At 35.9% G+C, this 21,225-nt stretch overlaps 1 protein-coding gene across 1 annotated transcript; it reads left to right on the top strand.

The window, feature by feature from the left end:
• Window positions 1-767: 767 nt before the first annotated feature.
• Window positions 768-7,238, top strand: LOC120122886 (protease Do-like 10, mitochondrial). Its single transcript, XM_039141928.1, has 9 exons — window positions 768-1,291; window positions 1,406-1,651; window positions 1,942-2,137; window positions 2,920-3,179; window positions 3,564-3,691; window positions 5,326-5,529; window positions 6,301-6,351; window positions 6,806-7,050; window positions 7,094-7,238. The coding sequence occupies exons 1-8, from the start codon at window positions 943-945 to the stop codon at window positions 7,040-7,042; spliced, it is 1,671 nt and encodes a 556-aa protein (XP_038997859.1). The 5' UTR covers window positions 768-942; the 3' UTR covers window positions 7,043-7,050; window positions 7,094-7,238.
• Window positions 7,239-21,225: the final 13,987 nt, after the last annotated feature.

The following is a 21,225-nucleotide window of genomic DNA, read 5'->3' as shown; positions in this document are numbered from 1 at the left end:
AACCACACCTTAAAACCAATATGGAGCCTTTTCATTCACCAATTGAGGCACCAGCCCAACGGCAGACCTCACGAGTTTGAGCCTTGCAGGAGGCAACTTCAACATTACATCTTTTTTTACCCAGAAGGGGGATTTATGTAACACACGTTTGCAAAATCTTAAAGTTCTAAAAAAGACACTAATATTTCAATTAAGATCAATATAGTCCTTAATTCCAGAAAATATTTCAATTAAGCCTCTATATTTAATTTTCATTCAATTTTCAATTAAGCCTCTATATTTAATTTTCATTGAATTTAGTCCTCCAAACATTAGATTTAATTCAACTAAATCCTTTAAAATTGCATTTATTACAATTTAATCCAGCATAATTTGAATTTCACTAAAACGATTGTAATTTGTTTCTCTAAACTTCTAATCCTAGAATTAGGGTGTGACAATTTCAGTCAACCGGATACTTTAGATCAACAAATTAAATAACAATCGGTATAATTATCATATAATACAATTGAAAAACTTAATTGGGCATTATTTTTTAAATAAGAGTCTAATTAATCTATGATTTTTTATCAAACTAATTAATCTATGACTGTAATTGAAAACCTTCATGCTCTAATACAAAATTAGGGGGACGAAAAGAGATTTTAGCATATGATTTAGGATTATACAAAATAATATCAAGCCCTAGGGAACATTCTGGTTTATATATAAACGGTACACCCTCCTCTTACACTCATGCTCCAGTAAGTCTAACTTGCTCGTGTTGATAAGCAAACCCTACCATTTGTTTAATTTGTACCAGCATTGGATTGCAGTGCAGCAGAAATCTCCTGAAATGCATCTGTAATTGTTTCTTCGTTGTATTAATATTGTAATCATTCATTCTTCTTTACCGTCTCGGCTTCCTTCACCAGCCCAAGGCGGAATCAAAACCCACATAGGATGTTAAGTTGTTCAGTCCGCACATTGCGGAGGCTGAAGTTTTGTTGTAATAACTTGCCGTTTTTGTTGCCGTCGTCATCGTTTTTGTTGGCAAAAGGTTACTGTTTCAGTAAACCCAGAGTTGTTAGTTCATTTTGCAACATTGACAGCAAATATCTTAGCTTTTATGTAGGAGAGCGACAGAGTAGTCTTCGGCAATGGCGAACACGCTCTCTGCATACGGAAACCGACGCGTTTTCGGCGATAGAGTTGGCTCTTGATTCGGTAGTCAAGATCTTCACTGTTAGCAGCAGCCCTAACTATCTTCTTCCATGGCAGAATAAGTCACAACGCGAATCCATGGGCTCAGGTCCTTTTTTTTAGATATGTTTTGTGCTCCTAAATGATAATAGCAATGGCAATCATTGTCCATTTTCTGATTTGAGCTTTTCTTTACCTGTTTAATTGTTTCTTTTAACTGTAGGATTTGTTATTCCGGGAAAAAAGATTCTCACAAATGCTCATGTTGTGGCTGATCATACATTTGTTCTTGTTAGAAAACATGGCTCCCCTACTAAATATAGAGCTCAGGTCCAAGCTGTGGGTCATGAATGTGACTTAGCCATTCTTGTTGTTGAAAGCCCAGAGTTTTGGGAGGGTATGAATTTCTTGGAGCTTGGAGAGATCCCATTTCTGCAAGAAGCTGTTGTTGTTGTTGGATATCCTCAAGGTGATCAAATCCACCCTATTTGATTTCATTTCTCTGCTTTTCATTTTCCTTGTTTGAGTTTTGTGAAACTACAATGGCTCTTTCCATTTCTCTTAAAGAACTATCTAAATGTTAGACTTTCATTGCAAGTCCTGATATCACAGGAAAGACCTTTTTTAAAAGTAATTGTCAATATGGTGTTAGGCTTTGAAGGTTTCCTTGTGGGAAAATAATGGGATGTCGAACTTTAATTTAAGAAGGGAGTTCTTGTTTTAGTGTTTACATGTGATACTACCTTTGCCTGGATGCAGGAGGCGACAACATCTCCATTACTAAAGGGGTTGTTTCTAGAGTTGAACCTACACAGTATGTACATGGTGCTACCCAGCTGATGGCTATACAGATAGATGCAGCTATAAACCCTGGGAATAGTGGGGGGCCTGCAATTATGGGAAACAAAGTTGCTGGTGTAGCTTTTCAAAACCTTTCAGGTGCTGAGAATATTGGGTGAGTTTTGAGTTTGTTTTCTTCATAAGAAAAATTTTGGTTTCAGTTTACCTATTCTTGATCATTAGTTTTTACGGTGATAAAATATTTTATCATTTAGGGTTTCTACAATTTGTCAATGGCTTTGGTAGGGGTTTTTGGTACTTGTATTCTCTTTATTTTGGCCTCATTTCCCCTCAAATAGCATTGATAACTATTGTGAATATTATCCCTTATTGATCCGGATGTAATACAAAACAATGTACAATGCTTAGTGTGTAGTTTATAATTCAAATTGGTGCCTGCTTGATTGTTTACTCCTGTGTTATACGAGTCTTACTATTAAAAATTCAGTACCCTTGCATGCACATTGCATACTAGATCTTAATTGTAGATGACCACAAGCACCAGCAGAAAAGTAAATAAAAGAATATCAGAAGAAGCATGCATCTTTCACCTTTTTCTTAAAAAAACGTTTAAGGGTTATTGAATGCTAGACATTTTGGCCATATTAATTGGAAGGAAGCTTTTAACGGATATTCTGTTCAGGACAGTACCTTGAGAATCAAAGACTATGTTATTATGTTTCGGTTGGAGATGTGATATACTCTAGAATTGTGTTATTTAGCTTATATTATCTGAAACTGAAATAATTTGCATACATATATATTCAAAGCTAAGTCAGACATTTCTGGACTAAACATTATTGAAACTTAAACAACTTTTTGTGAGTTCAAAAGTGTTTAATGTATTATTCGATCTGCCCAAGTATTGTTTCAATCAATTTTTTTCTCTTAATGCAGCTATATAATTCCTGTTCCTGTAATAAAACATTTTATAGCTGGCGTAGAGGAAAGTGGAAAATATGTGGGATTCTGCTCTATGGGTCTCTCATGTCAACCTACAGAAAATGTCCAACTCCGTAACCACTTCAAAATGCAACCTCATATGACAGGTGTACTTGTGAGCAAAATTAATCCTTTGTCTAATGCGTGCGGAGTCCTAAAGAAGGATGATATCATCCTTGAATTTGATGGTGTGCCAATAGCAAATGATGGAACTGGTACTTGATTTATACTCTTTACTCAATTATTTTTCTCAACTTCAAATAAGACTCAACATTTTGCCGATGATAATTTTGCAAGCATGTCAATTGCATTTTCTTAATAAAATAATCTGACCCCCCATCTAAGATAACATTCAGACCTTTTTTCTCACCAGTGCTTATTTTCGTTCTGGCAACATAGCTGCATTTATCCTCTGTTTCTTTAAATAAGGGACCTACCATTGTCACGATCAGGGGCAAATTGTTTTGATTTCTTGAAAGTGAGATGCTTGAGGATAGAATTTCTCTTTATGTTTATCTCTTGGATAATATACTGGTATGTTGGTATTCATAATTTTGTTATATGAACTTAATTTGGAGCGGAATAAATATGCATTGCAGTTCCTTTCCGGAACAGGGAGCGGATAACATTTGATCATTTGGTGTCTATGAAGAAACCCAATGAAACTGCGCTAGTTAAAGCATTGAGAAATGGTGAAGAGCAGGCATTCACTGTCACCCTTCGACCTGTGAGTATTATTTAAAGGTCTATTAAATTTAACAATATCTACTATATGCATAAACCTAGTGAAATTGGGTTAATGAAAATTTTCAAGGAATCATGAAAAGCACGAGTTCATTATTTATGCCACTTGTAATGATTTATTAAAAGTGATTATATTTTGTGGTTCTTTTAGATACCATCTGTGCCTGATTACCATTTTTCTCTTTATTCACGTTTTGAATAAAAGAATGAGATCCCCTTACATTCCTTTAATGCTGCTGTTAAAAGAAAGGAAATAGATTAATTGGTGGAGCAGACTTCGATAGTGCAGAAGAGAAAATGTATACTTGTAATCTATTTTTTATGATTTAAACAGATAATTTAATTTTTGGAATAAACATGTGTTGTGTTCACCAGCATGGAGAATATCTGTGGGGGTTTGCAAGTAAAGATGGCAGCTGAAGTTTTTAGAAATAACTACGATGAAAAAAGAGGTCCATGTATCAACCAAGACATGTTTATGTAGGAATTCAAATAATTCTGTGAGTTAATTTTAGGGGGGATAGTATTATTATACTCCTATAATTCAAGAATTAGATTTGCTTTGGGGGTGATATTCAAAACTTGGCTTTTAAAATGAGGCATTGTTTTTAATAATAGAATCCAGTAAAGAAGAATAGATAAAGATGAGGATATATTAGAAGAAACCATCGATGAATAAAAAATCATATTGAAATTAGTTTTAAAGAGACCTTAATTTTCAAATTCCCAATAATCAACCATACCTATTGAAGTTATTGGATCAATATTTGGCCGGGAGCATATATTATAGCTGTTAATTGAGTCCTAGTTAGCCCTAGTTAGAAGCTAACTGAAGTGAAACACTCTAGTATATTCTCTTCTTCAATGAAATGAGGAATACTCATCTAATTCCCACCATAACCATGGAAGGAAGTTTTTGCTATCAGTCAAGGTAACATAGATAATGGTCTTTGTCATCTCTGATCAACGTTTTAGTTGGAACGGGCTAGAGTCACTGGACATATTATAGATTACGATAAATCCCATGGTAGAAGACCAGATAGCAGCTTTTACAACCAAGAAGATTGGAGAGCCCTCATGTTCCTCTATATGACTTCGTTATGCTGTCGTATTCTGCCTGTGACTCCTCCCTACAGAACCACAGTTCAAAAGTAGTGGGGAAAAAGACGGATATTTGTGTGGCATAATTTGTATTCTCCTTAGTACACCTAAAACTGAAACTTTTAATACATATCCAAATGAACAAAGGATTAAACAGCTGCTAATGAACCATGTATAGGAATAAGGTGTTGGTATCCATCACCTGAGGTGAATTCTTAAATGGATTCTGATTCTTGTGCCAATGAAAGTTTCTTGTCAGCACAGGCTTTTGATCATTCAACTTTATGATGCTTGTATATTCTTGCTGCCTTTTGACTACTTTTGGTTTATTTTCCCTGCACAAAATCTTTGAAGTACTTCTATTGCTTCAAGTGGTCGTATTACAGATATTTACTGGCCGCTTTAATTGATAATGATGATTAATAACAATAACTGTTTATATTAGTGCATTTTTTGGTTGGTGGTGATATGAACCTTGATTTTGAATCATTGATCATTAGTTATTTTATCTTACAGTTGCAGCCGCTGGTTCCAGTTCATCAATTTGATAAACTTCCTAGTTATTACATTTTTGCTGGTCTGGTTTTTGTTCCACTAACCCAGCCGTACCTGCATGAGTATGGAGAAGACTGGTATAATACTTCACCCCGTCGGCTCTGCGAACGTGCTCTAAGGGAGCTGCCTAAAAAGGCTGGAGAACAACTTGTAATCTTGTCTCAGGTTCGAACTACAAGTCTTTTTTGTGATGAAAGCTTTTTAGTTTGTCAATTTCAGTTACAAGAAAGACTGCAAAATTTGTGCCCTAGATGGATCAATACAGAAAGAAGCTTCCTTTCTTTTGGAAAATGATTTTAACTATATAAGCTTGGATGCTACTGTTTTTGTTTTGTATGATTTTTGGGAATACATTTTTCAAGTTCGTTCTCTATGCACGGGCAGTTTCTTTGTTAAACTCCATTTGTGGTATTAAAGAACAAACATGTGTCCTATGCAACAACCGTTTTAAGTGCATTGTTCTGGGAGGTGTCCATACCTCCTTTAGATGGATAGGCCCCTTTGCTCCTAATTTAGACTTTAGAGATAGAACTGCTCCTGCCTGGAATCCTGTCACCTCATTGATGGAGTTAAAAAACTCCACCGGTGGTGTACGATATATTGTCCCAGTTTTTTTCGATAAACGTTAGCTGAGTTTTGAAATTTGGTATACTTTTCTTATAGGTTCTCTCTCCCACACCCCAAAAAGGTGGGGAATTTAACTGATTCATTAGGGTTAAATTAAAGGGATATTTTATAAAGACTGGTACAGCTTTAAATTCCACTAGTGGGGTAGATTGTTGTATGCCCTTTCATTAATTGATGAATTTTTAAAACTTAACCTCATGGGCTTGTATCAACCTTGTAGCCTCTCGTAATTGACAATGATCCAGGGTTTAAATACTAAAAAATTTCTTATGCACATTCACATTCATGACAAGCTGTTATGTGGTTCAGGTTTTGATGGATGATATCAATGCAGGCTATGAGCGTCTTGCTGAATTACAGGTATATATATTATTTAATTTTGTTTGGATCATCTTTGTTTCATTGGGATGTTTTCTGCATCCAACAAATCAAACAACTAGTTGGCCTGCTCTTGAATTCTTTTGTGGGGTTGGGTTTTTACGGGGAGGGGGCTAAGAAAGCAATTTATGTAGTGGCCATATGGCCTTTAGCAGTCCTCAATTCTTTCAACTGGAGGAGCTATTAACCATATGAATGTTGACATGCATAAAATGTTATGGATTTCATGTAGAGGATTAACTAGGTTGCAGATTTTCAAAACTCAGCATATGAGTCGATTATGTGATTTGGACTTGGATGTGAGGATTGTCCCAGTTTTTTCAATAAACATTAGCTGATTTGTAGTGTCCGATTGTCAATATAATTAAACATTCATTGTACATGGTGTATTCATGGTTATTTGTTTACTGAGGGAAAAGTAAACTGTGGTGGACAGGTCAAGAAAGTGAATGGAATCGAAATAGAAAACTTGAAGCACTTGTTCCAACTTGTGGAAAATTGTAGCACAGAGAGCTTGAGGATTGATTTGGATGATGATAGGGTAGTTGCATTAAACTATGAATCGGCCAGAATTGCTACCTCCCGGATTCTAGAACGTCATCGAATACCATCTCGGATGTCTGTCGACCTTGTAAGTGAACAGAACAATTCATTAATCGATTCAGCCAGTTAGAGACTTAGTCTTAACTTGATGATCGGATGATCATCAAACTGAGTTACTTGCATTCAGCTTTGATTCTATAATCATTTGTTGTCGATTCAATTACGTTTAAGAATTTAGCTGTAAAACGGTGCTGGTGTATTTAATTTTAATGCTATTTTCTTAGGAAGAAGTGCTGATATTCTCACTGAATTTTCCGGTTATTTATTGCTTCAATGAACGGATTGTTTTTTTATCCTTGGTGTTTGTTTATTAAGCTACATAAGATTATGAATAAGATTTTAAAGCTGCAACTATTTATATTCATGAAAATTTGTTTATGAATGGATTTAAACTTATTTAGTAAATTGTTTAAACTTTGCTTATTGTCTGATTTTATAATAATTAACAACAATATAATTATTAATATTATAAATTTATTATCAGTGGTGTTTGTTACCAAAAATCTTATAATTTAATGATCTAAATGTTCATTAATTTTAAATCTTCTTTTTTTATTATTAGAATCACTCAAGTTTTGAATTGTAATACTTTTTTTAATAGTCTAAGGTGATTAGAAGGTAGTATTCGTTTAGAACTTTTTTATTCTATTGATAACTCATAAACATCCCATAGACACTATTGTTCAAACTCGAGATCTTTAAGAAGAACAATATTTTCTTTTACTATTGAAGTCACTTGATGGGTTCGAATCATAACATTTCCTTCTACGTGGACAATATTTACATTATCAAGTAAGATTAAACAATTCAATATAAAATGATTAAACTAAACTTGAAATCCCATCCATGAAAACTAAATATGATGTTTAAGCAACAACTAAAAACACAGTTGATGTAAACTCAATGGTATATCTTTGTGCAGAAACACTATTGATCTAACTACCGATCAGGATAGTTTACGGTTCAACTTTCAACTAGACAGCATGAATCAAATCATTAGCTCTCCAAATACCACCCACCGGAAGTTCAATCCAAGCCATTTCGCAGATCGATTTCCGAACACATTTCCGATACGACCCCCCTAAGACGACGACCATGAGATGCGAGGCCATAAAATCTTACCAAGGGACGCAAGTGCAACTCACAACAAGTGAATATGGTATTTGTTAAGCGACTTGTTTCTGCCATTGCTGGAGCACAGAAAGATGTGCACCCAATAAACAACACTTGGTTATTTAAATTGCTTTCATAAACCCAACGCATTATTGAAAAATCAAGCTTAAGGAGCTTGAAAGTGTCACTTGAACTAGCTAGGAGAAGATCTGCATTAGATGCTATGAGTTTAGCATTCCAAAAAGAAAATCCTGGCAATGCTTGATTAACTACAATAGTCCACTCTTCAAGTTCGACATTAAAGACACCCAATTGACCTTGTGAGAAAACAGAATAGAAAACACCGTCGGCATAGGTAGCATCAACTGCATAATTACCCTCATCAAAACCATTATGAAACTCGAAACTCTTCCATGAATAATCACCGATAGAACATAGGTTGACAAAGATTCTACTCCAACCTGTACGCAAAAGAAAAACGACACATTTCGGGGAGGCTGCATTCAAGGAGAATGTCACCAACTCAAAGATGTGAGATTTCCCGAATTCCGGCATTTTAATTACCTCGGTTGTAAACGGAGAATACAGAAACAGCGACGTTGCTTCTTCGAAAAGTACCCACCCATATGATGAAGCACAAGGTCTTGCTTTAATGAAAAACTTGAACTCTTTTCCCCTCATCGATTCTTCCGTAATGTACTCTGGAGAAAGAGCGTCATGTAATCGACACTCACCCTTTACCTGATCCCTGCTGGTTCGAGTCCAGTGGAACTTTGTCAATGCCCAGGGGATTTGTTTATGAATGAAGGGTCTATGACAATTAGGAAATGACCAGGCCTTGCAAACTGCTCGAATCCATCTACCCAATGCAAACGGCTGATTATATGTTCGATGATGTCGTGAGGGAGATCCGACCAATTGGGGCCATGTGCTTCTAGTTTCCACCTCTTTGAATCCGGTCTTTCCATAGTCATCACTCCATTGGAGATGGAGGCCTTGGATGTTGTGATAGTAGTGGTTTTATAAGGATTTTCAAGCAAATACAACTGGATTACAAGGAAGAGGAGAATATATGTACCACTTGGGGATAATTGCTGCTCTCTGATTCATGGTGCAATCAGCTAGAGCTTGTAAATGGTAATATACAAGAGAAGAACCTATTACATTAATTATAGTGCTTCCTATTATGGTATGATCACTCATTTTTAAGATTTTATCATTAAATGCTTACTCATCCATTAATTAAATGACTTTTCACCTATTAATAATGACGTTACGCGGGTTTACTCTCTAATTTCATTCTTAAATAATAATTAAAATTATAACCCTTTAAATTCGATCAAATACGAGAAAAACTTAATGTGTCGTATAGACCGTCTAAGAGACCACTACTTTAAAACTTTCCTTTCCATAATCCCAGTGTGAAAGCATTTGTAAAACCAAACCATTAAAATCCATAGTGATAATAACATTTGTTTACAAAATCGGAGTTCCATTTTAAAGTATCATTCGCTCAAAATATAAATACAGTTATGGACCAACACATATAAGGGTCCTTTGGATATACATATGTTCACTGTAGTACTTAGGTATTGTACCTTGAAATGCATATGATGAAAATCTTATGTTCACGAATTAGTCAAATTCATTATCTCGCGAACGAAAACATTCAAATCGCCAAGTTTCACAAATGTATATAGTTTATTATTAATATAATATACATCATAAAATTCATAAACATAAGCATGCTAGTAAATGTAAGCAATGAGTGACGAGTATATACGTGATCATATATATAATCACATATATCCAGATAAATCTCTCTATTAAGATCGTATAAATATACACATGTACATTTATTATCTGGCTACTACGACCATTTAGATAAATATTCATTTGTCATTAAGATTGCATAGATATTCATATATTTTAATCGTCACTACGATCATATAGATAGATACATTGTATATGTATATAAGCAATTGTCACTAAAACTGCGTAGACAAATACATTGCGTATGTATATAAGCAATTGCCACTAAAGTCACACTAGTAATTACACTTGCGACCAAACACAAATACCCTTATACCACTAAGATCAATCATAAAATACCATTTTGCCACTAAGATAAATCATTAGAACTCTATGTCAATTATTCATTTTATATATTTAATACATCATTTTTAGTCGACTGGTCGTATAAGGATATTTTTGTAATTTTACACTTATAGGAGTATTTTAATCATTTGATCCTCTTAAGGACACTTCAATCATTTCTAAGTAGGGATGTAAAATCGGGTAATCGTTCAGGTTTCAGTCGGATCCTGTCAGGTCGGGTAAAATTGGATACAGGTCAAGTAAGGTAAATTTGATGCTTTGACTTGGATCAGGTCGGGTCATGACACCAGGTACAGTTTAGGTTCAAGTCGGGTTACTTTCAGTTCGGATCGATGCCAATTCAGGTCAAAACAGTTCAGGTCCGGAGCAGTTAAAAAGCATGTTAATTAAGGTTCGGATGGACTTCAGGCGGATCTCGTTCATATTGGGTCACATCATTGGCATATAAAATTCAGGTCGGATCTCTCTCAGATACGGATTGAGTTCAAATCAGGTTAATTTTTATTTTTGGATTAATTATTTTCTCTTTCGCGAACGTTAAATTGCAATTTGTAATTGTATACGATTTAGAGTAAATTACTAAGAATGTAAATAATCATGGTTCAATTTTATGAAAAATAGAAATTTAAGAATTAAATTGAACAAATATGAAATTACAAATCAAAATTTAAATAAATTAAACAACACACATTAATGAGGGATCAAATTGAAATAATTTTAAATTGTGAGGTTGAAATTAATACAAAAAAGTACTAAATTATACCCATTTAAAAAGTTATGGGCCAATTAAAAAATATAAATAAGTAATAAGTATGCCTCAATTTCAGATGCAAATATAATTTGGAGGACTAAATTGAATAAATATGAAATTACAAATAAAAATTTAAATAAATTAAACAACACAAAGGGATCAAATCGAAATAATTTTAAATTGTGAGGTTGAAATTAATACAAAAAAGTAATAAATTATACCCATTTAAAAAGTTATGGGCCAATTAAAAAATAGAATAAGTAATAAGTATGGGTCAATTTCATATGCAAATAAAATTTGGAGGACTAAATTGCACAAATATGAAATTACAAATAAAAATTTAAATAAATTAAACAACACAAAGGGGTCAAATCGAAATAATTTTAAATTGTGAGGTTGAAATTAATACAAAAAAGTACTAAATTATACCAATTAAAAAAGTTATGGGCCAATTAAAAAATAGAAATAAATAATAAGTATGGGTCAATTTTATATGCAAATAAAATTTGGAGGACTAAATTGAACAAATATAAAATTACAAATAAAAATTTAAATAAATTAAACAACACAAAGAGATCAAATATGAAAAATACTGTAAAATGGACTAAATTGCATTCATTTCAAAAGTTGAAAAAAAATTAAAACAACTATAATATATATATATATATATATATATATATATATATAATATAAACTATATAGTTTATATATAAAGTATATGTATTACATATAAAAACTATATAATTTATATTTATATTATTATATATTATATATAAACTATACATTATATATATTATGTATAAACTATATATACAATGTATAAACTATAATACTATATAGTTTATATATGAACTATTGAACTATATAGAAACTACATAGTTTATATATAAATTATATATAAACTATACAATTTATATTTATATATTATGTATAATTATAAATAATATATATTGTATAAATTATATAGTTTATTAATATAAACTATATAGTTTATATATATATATATATATGGTGTAAGGTTAATTGGGAATTTAGAGGGAAATTGGGTATTTTAGTTGCATGCTAGGTTAATTCACATTAATAGTCCATTTATTTTGTTGTTATGAATAAGTAATAATAAAATCCAAAAATAAGTTCATTTGTATTAGTGCTAGTCCATTTACATTAGGGTTTATGATTTACTGTTTAGTGTTTATGGTTTAAAGTTTAGGGTTTTTATAAATTATATATTTTATTACTTTATATAGTTTATGCATAGTGTTTCTATAAACTATATATGTAATTTACTTATATATATATATATATATATATATATATAGTTTATATATACTATACATGGTTTATACATACATATTATATAAAATTATTTAAATGTAAATTATATAAAACATGATTAATTAGGTGTTAAATAATTAGTATGCCACATTGTATATTATATGGTTCATAAATAGTAGTGCATGTGTTAACTTCCTAAAAAGGCTACTTTTAAAGCCTTTTTCACTTAAGTTATTGTTTGTTTAAAAGCTCATTTTAGTCATTTTAGGATCATGTAGTTGCATATAGTTGCATTTGTGGTGGTTGTACTATTTTATTTCTCAATGGTGCTGTTTGAGGGAAAGGTGCAGTTTGTCTATGGTGTGCAGAGAATAGCAAGGAAAATGATTCTTTGGGAAGTAATGCCACGGCATCACACGTTGCTAGAGCAGATTGAAATGCCTTGGCATTTCTGGCGCAGAAAAAGACAAAAAGATATTTCTGCATAAGGACAGCTGGCACTGGACAACTGTCCCTGCACGTGAATGACTGCTGTAACCGCCTGCCAGAGCTGCCAATGTACCGCTGCCACTTGGAGGATAAGGTTCATGCACAAAATGTGATTCTAGGGGTATGAGGGGTATTTCGCACCCAACAAACTCATCATTACCCCTAGATATTTTATTTATTATATATGACACCTCATGGGAGAGAGAGAAGAAAAGGAGAAGGGTGAGCACACGCATAGAGCAGAAAAATCAGATTTTTATTTTTTTTCCTTTCTTCTTCCTTGGAATATTCCTCCATTGATAAAGCTCCAAGGAGTGGCAAGCTAGGCGCCGAAAGGAGCTAGCGAGCTAGGTGGTTCGTGGTGGCCGAGAAGAGACCTCCGATGGTGCGTCGAAGGCTTCTTCTCACTTCCCTTTTTGTTGCTATTTCTTTATATTATTTTGTGGGTTGTTGGAACGAATTTTCATGACTTTGTGTTTGGATATTTCGAACCCCACCATGAACTAACTTATTTGGTGGTGGTTGGTTTAATGGATGTTTAAACTTTATTTTTAATGGTATATTTAAGTTTATTTTTGTTCTTTATTTGCTTTGCTTATGAATGCTTCACCATCTAGGCTTGTAAGAGGCATGGAAATGTCCATCTCTTAGATGAATGTTAGATATTTAGAAGAATCCTAAACTAAAAATACTTGTAAGTATTCGGAAGAAACGCAAGATAAGATCCTCATAAGCAATGGGTTATGGTATTTTCAAGGGGCTTTGAACCGACCTAGGAATATTATAACTTAATCCCTTAGATCTCGGAAGAGACTAGGATAGGATTTCAACGACTAAAAAGGGTGTCTTCATCAATAGGGTAGGCTGTCCAACATCGTTGAGTGAGAGCAGATGCCTTGGCATCCTATTCTGTTAGGTTCTTTTGAACACCTTAGGAAAGCCCTGTCGAGTAAGTAAAGACAAGATAGCTTAGATATACTTGAGAAATAAGTTTAGCAACCTTAGACCAATCCTTACCATTCATTTCATTGGAAGCTTGTCACGTGAGGATTATTTTCTTCTTATTTTATTTATCTTTTTATTTACTGTTTTTACCATTTCTCATTGCCTTGACATTTCACCATACTCAATATTAAACATCCATCATTGCCACTGCATTTCCATTTGCTACACCATCACACCATCAATCCGCATCCACCAGCATACACATATCCATTGCCGTGACATTTGTATATATCAAAACTAACTATACTTAGATAGAATATTACATTGCTTTGGTTAGACTTTTGTGATTTCACCCAATCCCTGTGGAGACGATACTCACTCATCATTATATTACTTGAGCAATTGTGTATACTTGCACATTATTTGCGTATATTTTATAGTACTCACAAAACGCGAACAAGTTTTTGGCGCCGTTACCGGGGATTGACAGCCTGAAGTTATTTAGTTTTGCCAGAGCATTTTATTTTGTTTTGTATTTTTATTTTTGTATAGTTTACTTGATATTTTTGTTTTATTTTTCAGGTTTATTTAGTGTATGCCTAGAAGAAATTTTGAAGAGCCTTTGGAACCAATAGAACCTGAGATTGAAAGACTCTTTAGAAGAAGAAGACGTGCTCAAAGAAATATGTATCAGATTGGAAACCAAGGCATTGGTCAAGATGACGGAAATCAGAATGCCGAGGCATTAAACAATGCTGAACCTGCTATCAGGCCTCGTGTTATTCGAGATCATTTAAATCCGATGCTGGATGATCTGAATCCTGGGATTGTGGCACCCAAAATTCAAGCTGCACATTTCGAGCTGAAACCAGTCATATTCAACATGTTGAATTCCATTGGGCAGTTTGGGGGTATGCCAACTGAAGATGCCAGGCAGCACATTCGCAATTTTCTGGAAGTTTGTGATTCTTTCCGCCAAGAAGGAGTGCATGAGGATTTTCTGAAATTAAAGCTTTTTTCGTATTCATTGCGTGACCGAGCAAGGGCTTGGTTGAGTGGTGTACCAGTCGGTTCGATGGAATCATGGGCCGATCTTTGCAAGAGCTTCTTATTGAGGTACAACCCACCGAATATGAATACGCAGCTAAGGAATGAAATATCATCTTTTCGCCAGGGCGACGACGAATCCATGTATGAGTGTTGGGATCGTTACAAGAGTTTGCTTCGAAAGTGTTCAAATCATGGTTTTCATGATTGGACTCAAGTAGTCATGTTCTACAATGGAGTCAATGCACCCACGAGGATGTTACTGGATGCCTCAGCAAATGGGACATTGCTGGATAAATCACCTACGGAGGCGTTTGCTATCTTGGACAGAATTGCTAACAATGATTATCAATTTCCTTCCTCAAGACTTGGGAGTGGGAGGAGATCACCTGGAGCATTCGAGTTAGAAGCCAAAGATTCGGTGTCCGCTCAACTCTCCGCTATTACTAATATGTTAAAGAACTTACAATGTTCCACTGATGTGAAGGAAGTGAAAACAACTAGTCTGTCATGTCTGTTATGCCAAGGCAATCATCACGAGAGCGAATGCCCAACCAACCATGAGTCCATCAACTTTGTAGGCAATTACAATCGAGGCAGCAACAATCCTTACTCAAACACTTATAATGCTGGATGGCGTCAGCATCCTAATTTTTCATGGGGAAATCAAGGAGCCCACAATGCTAATCAACCTACTAGGCAGCAGAATCACAATGAGCCTCAAAGTTACCAAAATGCTATGCCATGGCATAATGCTAACAAAGGAGCTTCATCTTCAGCGAGCATAAGTTCCTTAGAAGCTACAATTCAAGAATTCATATCTACTACGAAGACAATGCTGCAAGACCATTCTACTTCAATTAAGAATCAAGGAGCTTTACTTCATAGTCAAGGCGCCTTACCTCAAAGCCATAGCTCATCTCTGAGAGCTTTGGAAGGTCAAGTTGGTCAGATTGCTACGGCATTGCAAGAGCGTCAGCAAAGACGTTTGCCAAGTGATATTGAAGTCACTAAAGGGCCTGGAAAAGAGCACTGCAATGTGTTAACTCTTAGGATTGGAACACAAATCAATTGACAAGTCAAGGATAGTGGGCCACAACATGATGATTCTAATCCCACTACTGAAGCTGAATTACAAGATGATAGAGTTTCTGAGAAGGACAAGGAGGAGGATTCTGCCAAAGTACCAGATTCTGATGCCAAGGTAAAAGAAAATTCTATTCCTACAGCTAAGGAAGCTAGACCTCCCCCACCCTTCCCGAAAAGATTGAAGAAGCACAATGATGAAGTTCAGTTCAAGAAGTTCGTAGACATTCTTGATCAGCTCCATATCAATATACATTTCTTGGAAGCTGTTGAACAGATGCCGATGTATGCCAAATTTCTGAAGGACATCTGTACCAAGAAGAGGAAAGTAGAGACTGTTGCCACGGCAACAGAATTTTGTTCTTCATTGAGTAAGTTGCCGCCAAAGAGAAATGATCCGGGCAGCTTCATTATTCCTTGTTCAATTGGAGCTAATTTTGTTGGAAAGGCTTTATGTGATCTTGGTTCAAGTGTCAACTTAATGCCAAAATCGATATTCTTGAAGCTTGGCATAGGAGATGCAAGACCCACCTCAGTTATTTTACAACTTGCCGACAAATCCCATGTTAAACCTGAAGGGAGAGTCGAGGATGTCATAGTAAGGGTGGACAAGTTTGTGTTTCCAGTTGACTTCTTAATTCTGGACTGCGAAGTTGATGCCAAGGCACCAATCATTCTGGGAAGACCTTTCCTAGCCACTGGACGTATCTTGATAGACTGTGAAAAAGGTGAACTCACCATGAGAGTGGCTGATCAGTGTGTGACTGTCAATGTTTTTAGAACGCTCAAATATGTTGATGACACTGAAGAATGCCAAGGCATTTCTGAATTGAACTCAGTGATTGAAGAAGAGACTGAACATCTTTGCCAGAACAACTTCATTCAGCTAGCAGAAAATGAATATTGGGTGGATGATGAAAGCTTAGTGGAGTCCGACGACTTTCCAATTTTGGAGGAGCAATCTAGCTTAGTACAAGTTAGATCAGGTATGAATTTTGAACCTCTGAATTCTGATGAATTCATTTCTCCTAAGCCTTCATTATTGCATGCACCCAATCTAGAGCTTAAGACTTTGCCAGGGCATCTTAAATATGTTTACTTAGGTAGCGATGAGACTTTACCGGTGATTATTTCCGCTAACCTTACTGCTAACCAAGAGCAAAGTTTGTTAAGTGTTTTGATGCAGCATAAGAAAACAATTGGTTGGACTATGGCCGATTTGAAATGCATTAGTCCCACGATCTGCATGCATAAGATTCTGCTAGAAGATTGCCACGACAATTCAATTGAACCACAAAGAAGACTCAACCCTGTTATAAAGCAAGTGGTGATGAAAGAAATTCTGAAATGGCTTGATGCTGGAGTGATCTACCCTATCTCCAATAGCTCATGGGTGAGCCCTGTCCAATGTGTTCTGAAGAAAGGAGGAACGACGGTGGTTACGAATGAGGATAATGAGATATTACCCACTCGCACTATGACCGGCTGGAGGATATGCATGGACTATAGAAAACTCAACAAAGCTACGAAGAAGGACCACTTTCCTCTACCTTTCATCGACCAAATGTTGGATCGATTGGCCGGCAAAGCATTCTATTGCTTTTGGATGGGTACTCGGGGTACAATCAAATTGCCATCGCACCAGAAGACCAGGAGAAGACTACATTTACTTGTCCCTATGGCACTTTTGCCTTTAGGAGGATGCCTTTTGGACTCTGTAATGCCCCGGCAACGTTTCAGCGCTGTATGCAAGCTATATTTTCATATATGGTTGAGGATTTTCTGGAGATCTTCATGGACGATTTTTCTGTTTGTGGGGATGATTTTGAACGATGCCTCGGCAATTTAGCAAAAGTTCTCAAGAGATGCGAGGAGGCTGAGTTGGTCTTAAACTGGGAAAAATGTCACTTCATGGTGACTGAAGGCATTGTATTAGGCCACAAAATTTCACACAAGGGTATTGAGGTAGACAAGGCGAAAATTGAAGTGATTGAAAAATTGCCACAACCAAATTCGGTCAAGGGAATAAGAAGTTTTCTTGGACATGCTGGATTTTATAGAATATTTATCAAAGACTTCTCCAAGATTTCTAAGCCCTTGTGCACATTGCTTCAACAAAACCAACCCTTTGTGTTTGACGAATTATGCCTCGGCGCATTTACTGAGCTGAAACGACAACTGATCTCGGCACCCATTGTAGTCCCTCCCGACTGGATATCACCATTTGAGCTGATGTGTGATGCAAGCGACTATGCCGTAGGAGCTGTTTTGGGGCAACGCCGAGGTAAAATTTTTCATGTTATTTATTACTCTAGCCGCACTTTAAATGAAGCACAATTGAACTACACCACCACTGAGAAAGAATTACTTGCCATGGTATTTGCTTTTGATAAATTTAGACCTTACCTAATAGGCACTAAAGTTATTGTTCACACTGATCATTCGGCTATAAAATACTTAGTGAACAAAAAGGATGCCAAGCCTAGACTTATTAGGTGGATCTTACTTTTGCAAGAATTTGACTTAGAGGTGGTAGATAGAAAAGGAACTGAAAATCAAGTTGCTGATCACTTATCTAGGCTAGAGAACAATTCTGAATGCCATGACACTGTAGATATCCAATAGGAATTTCCTGATGAGAAAATTTTATATGCCGTGGCAATCCCGTGGTACGCTGACCTTGTTAATTTTCTTGTTAGTGGAATTGTGCCTTTTGATTTGAATAGTCAGGCTAAAAAGAAGTTCAAGCACGATGCAAGAAACTATTTTTGGGATGAGCCATATCTGTTCAAACATTATGCCGATCAGCTCATTAGACGATGTGTACCTGAAGAGGAGCAAAGTAATATTTTGTACCATTGTCATTCGGCCCCAAGTGGAGGCCATTTTGGTGGAACAAGGACTGCTGCTAAGGTCATGCAATCAGACTTTTACTGGCCAACTTTGTTTAGAGATGCCCAAGCATTTTACAAAGGATGTGATCGATGCCAACGGACTGGAAACATCTCCAGACGACATGAGATGCCTCTGCAAAATATTTTGGAGATAGAGCTGTTTGATGTATGGGGCATCGACTTCATGGGACCATTCCCATCTTCAAAAGGAAAATTATATATATTGCTTGCTGTGGATTATGTGTCAAAGTGGGTGGAAGCAATAGCAACTTCAAAGAATGACTCCAAGACCGTACTCAAGTTTTTGCACAAGTATATTTTCACTCGGTTTGGAGTACCTCGTGCTATCATCAGTGATGAAGGAACCCATTTTGATAACAAGTTGATTGCCAAGGCATTGCTGAGATATGGAGTTTGACAAAAGATTGTCACGACATATCATCCGCAGACAAATGGCCAGGCTGAGATATCTAATCGAGAGATCAAGCAGATTTTAGAGAAAGTGGTGAACCCAAAGCGAAAGGATTGGTCGCAAAAGTTGGATGAAGCACTTTGGGCGTACAGAACAGCATTCAAAACTCCTTTGGGGATGTCACCCTTCAAGTTAGTGTATGGTAAAGCTTGTCATCTCCCGGTTGAGCTTGAACATAAAGCTTATTGGGCTATCAAGCGATTGAATTTCGATGCTCAACTAGCTGGGGAGCATAGATTATTAGAACTTAATGAAATGGAAGAGTTTAGAGCACAAGCATATGAGAATACTCGGATATACAAGGAGAAAACCAAGAAGTGGCATTACCAAAAACTGATGCCACGACATTTTCATGTGGGGCAACAAGTCTTGCTTTACAACTCCAGACTTAAACTCTTTCCTGGGAAGCTAAAATCTCGATGGTCAGGGCCATTTGAGGTGCATTATGTCTATCCCCATGGAGCTGTTGACATCAAGAGAATAGACAATGGGAAGATCTTCAAGGTCAATGGCCAGCGTCTGAAAGCCTACGATACTGAAGCGTGCCCAGAGGAGAACCAAAATTCGATGCCTCGACATTGAATTTGTGTCTGTGCATAAATAAAATTTAGCATTCAAGTTTTTTCTTTAGTTTTATTTTATTTTATTTTGTAATTAATTTTTGATCTGATTTGTAGGGATCCCATTACTGCAAACCGTACAAGGAGCGGTTACCAAAGGGAGGAAAGGACAAAGAATTAATTGGAGAGATATTCTTGTGATTTGTTTCTTTTTATTTAATTTAATTTCTAACATTTACTTTTCTCTTTCCACAGTTTTTGTCCCATCATCATCATTGCTTTTTGGCAGTTTTTCCTTCCCCATACACGCACAACCCCCATCCACTAATTTCTCTCTTAACCGTCATATCACCCCTTTTCCCTCCAAAATTTTTAACTTTTTCTTTTATCTTTCATTATTAATTTTTCTCTTTCATTTTAACTTTTACCTTTTCTCTTTCTTTCATTCATCTTCTTTCTTTGTTATTTCTCCATAACCGAAATACATCCAAGTTTTTAAAGCTTTCAAAAGCTTCTTCCTTTTTCATTTTTCTTACTTCAAAAACACTGAAAATGGTGCGCTTAAGACCAGCTCCAACCGACACGACCGCTTGGCAACAGTTTGAGAACGATGAGGCTAAGGCTCGGTTCCAAAACTTCAAGAATCGAAAACTCTTTTTTGAGTTAGGATTTATTTTTACCGAGGAAACCGATGGTGGTTTTGGACCCGATGTTATGGACATCGTGGCGCCGCTCAAATGGCAGAAGTTTGCCCATCATCCTGGTTCGGTGAACGCCTCATTAGTTAAGGAGTTCTATGCGAACATTTCCAAGCCCAATCAACACTCCATCTTCGTTCGAGGTAAGCAAATCCGTTTTACATACACTGTTATTAATCGTTATTTTCATTTGCAGGATGTTGTGGATAACCATGCCAAGTTCGAAGAGGAAGCAAATAGCAACACATACGATGGGATCTTGGAGGACCTTTGTTTCGAAAACACTGAGTGGAATGGTCGCCAGACGAGCCGATACTCGGTCAACCGGGAACGTCTTCAGCCGCGCGCAAAGCTATGGAATCACTTTCTCAAGCATAAACTAATGCCCACCTCCCACAACACTACGGTATCACTTTCACGCTTATTACTTTTGCATTCTATAATGGTATCCCGTTCGATCGATGTGGGTCATATCATTGTTCAGCAAGTTCACGACTGTTTGGGTAAAAAGACAAGTGCTTTGGTGTTTCCTAATTTAATTACTGCTTTATGTCGTAAGAAAAAGGTTGAGGAAAATGCTTTTGATGAAATTTTACCTGGATTATCGGGCATCACTAGGGCTAGACTTCCACTGTTGTTGGGAATTGAAAATCCCAAGTCTAACGACCCTGTTCATGAGCAATCTGCAGGTGCTACAGAATCGAATGCCGAGGTAAGGTTACTTTCTCTCGAGGAAGCTGTGACACAGACTCAAGCTCAAATGCATGCTTTACACGGTGACATCCGTAACTTCTTTGGATATGTG

This window comes from Hibiscus syriacus, unplaced genomic scaffold (genome assembly GCF_006381635.1).
Source record: "Hibiscus syriacus cultivar Baekdansim isolate YM2019G1 unplaced genomic scaffold, ASM638163v2 tig00110388_pilon, whole genome shotgun sequence".
Taxonomy (NCBI): domain Eukaryota; kingdom Viridiplantae; phylum Streptophyta; class Magnoliopsida; order Malvales; family Malvaceae; genus Hibiscus; species Hibiscus syriacus.
Note: the sequence above shows the minus strand (reverse complement) of the source record. Positions and strands in the feature narration are given on the sequence as shown.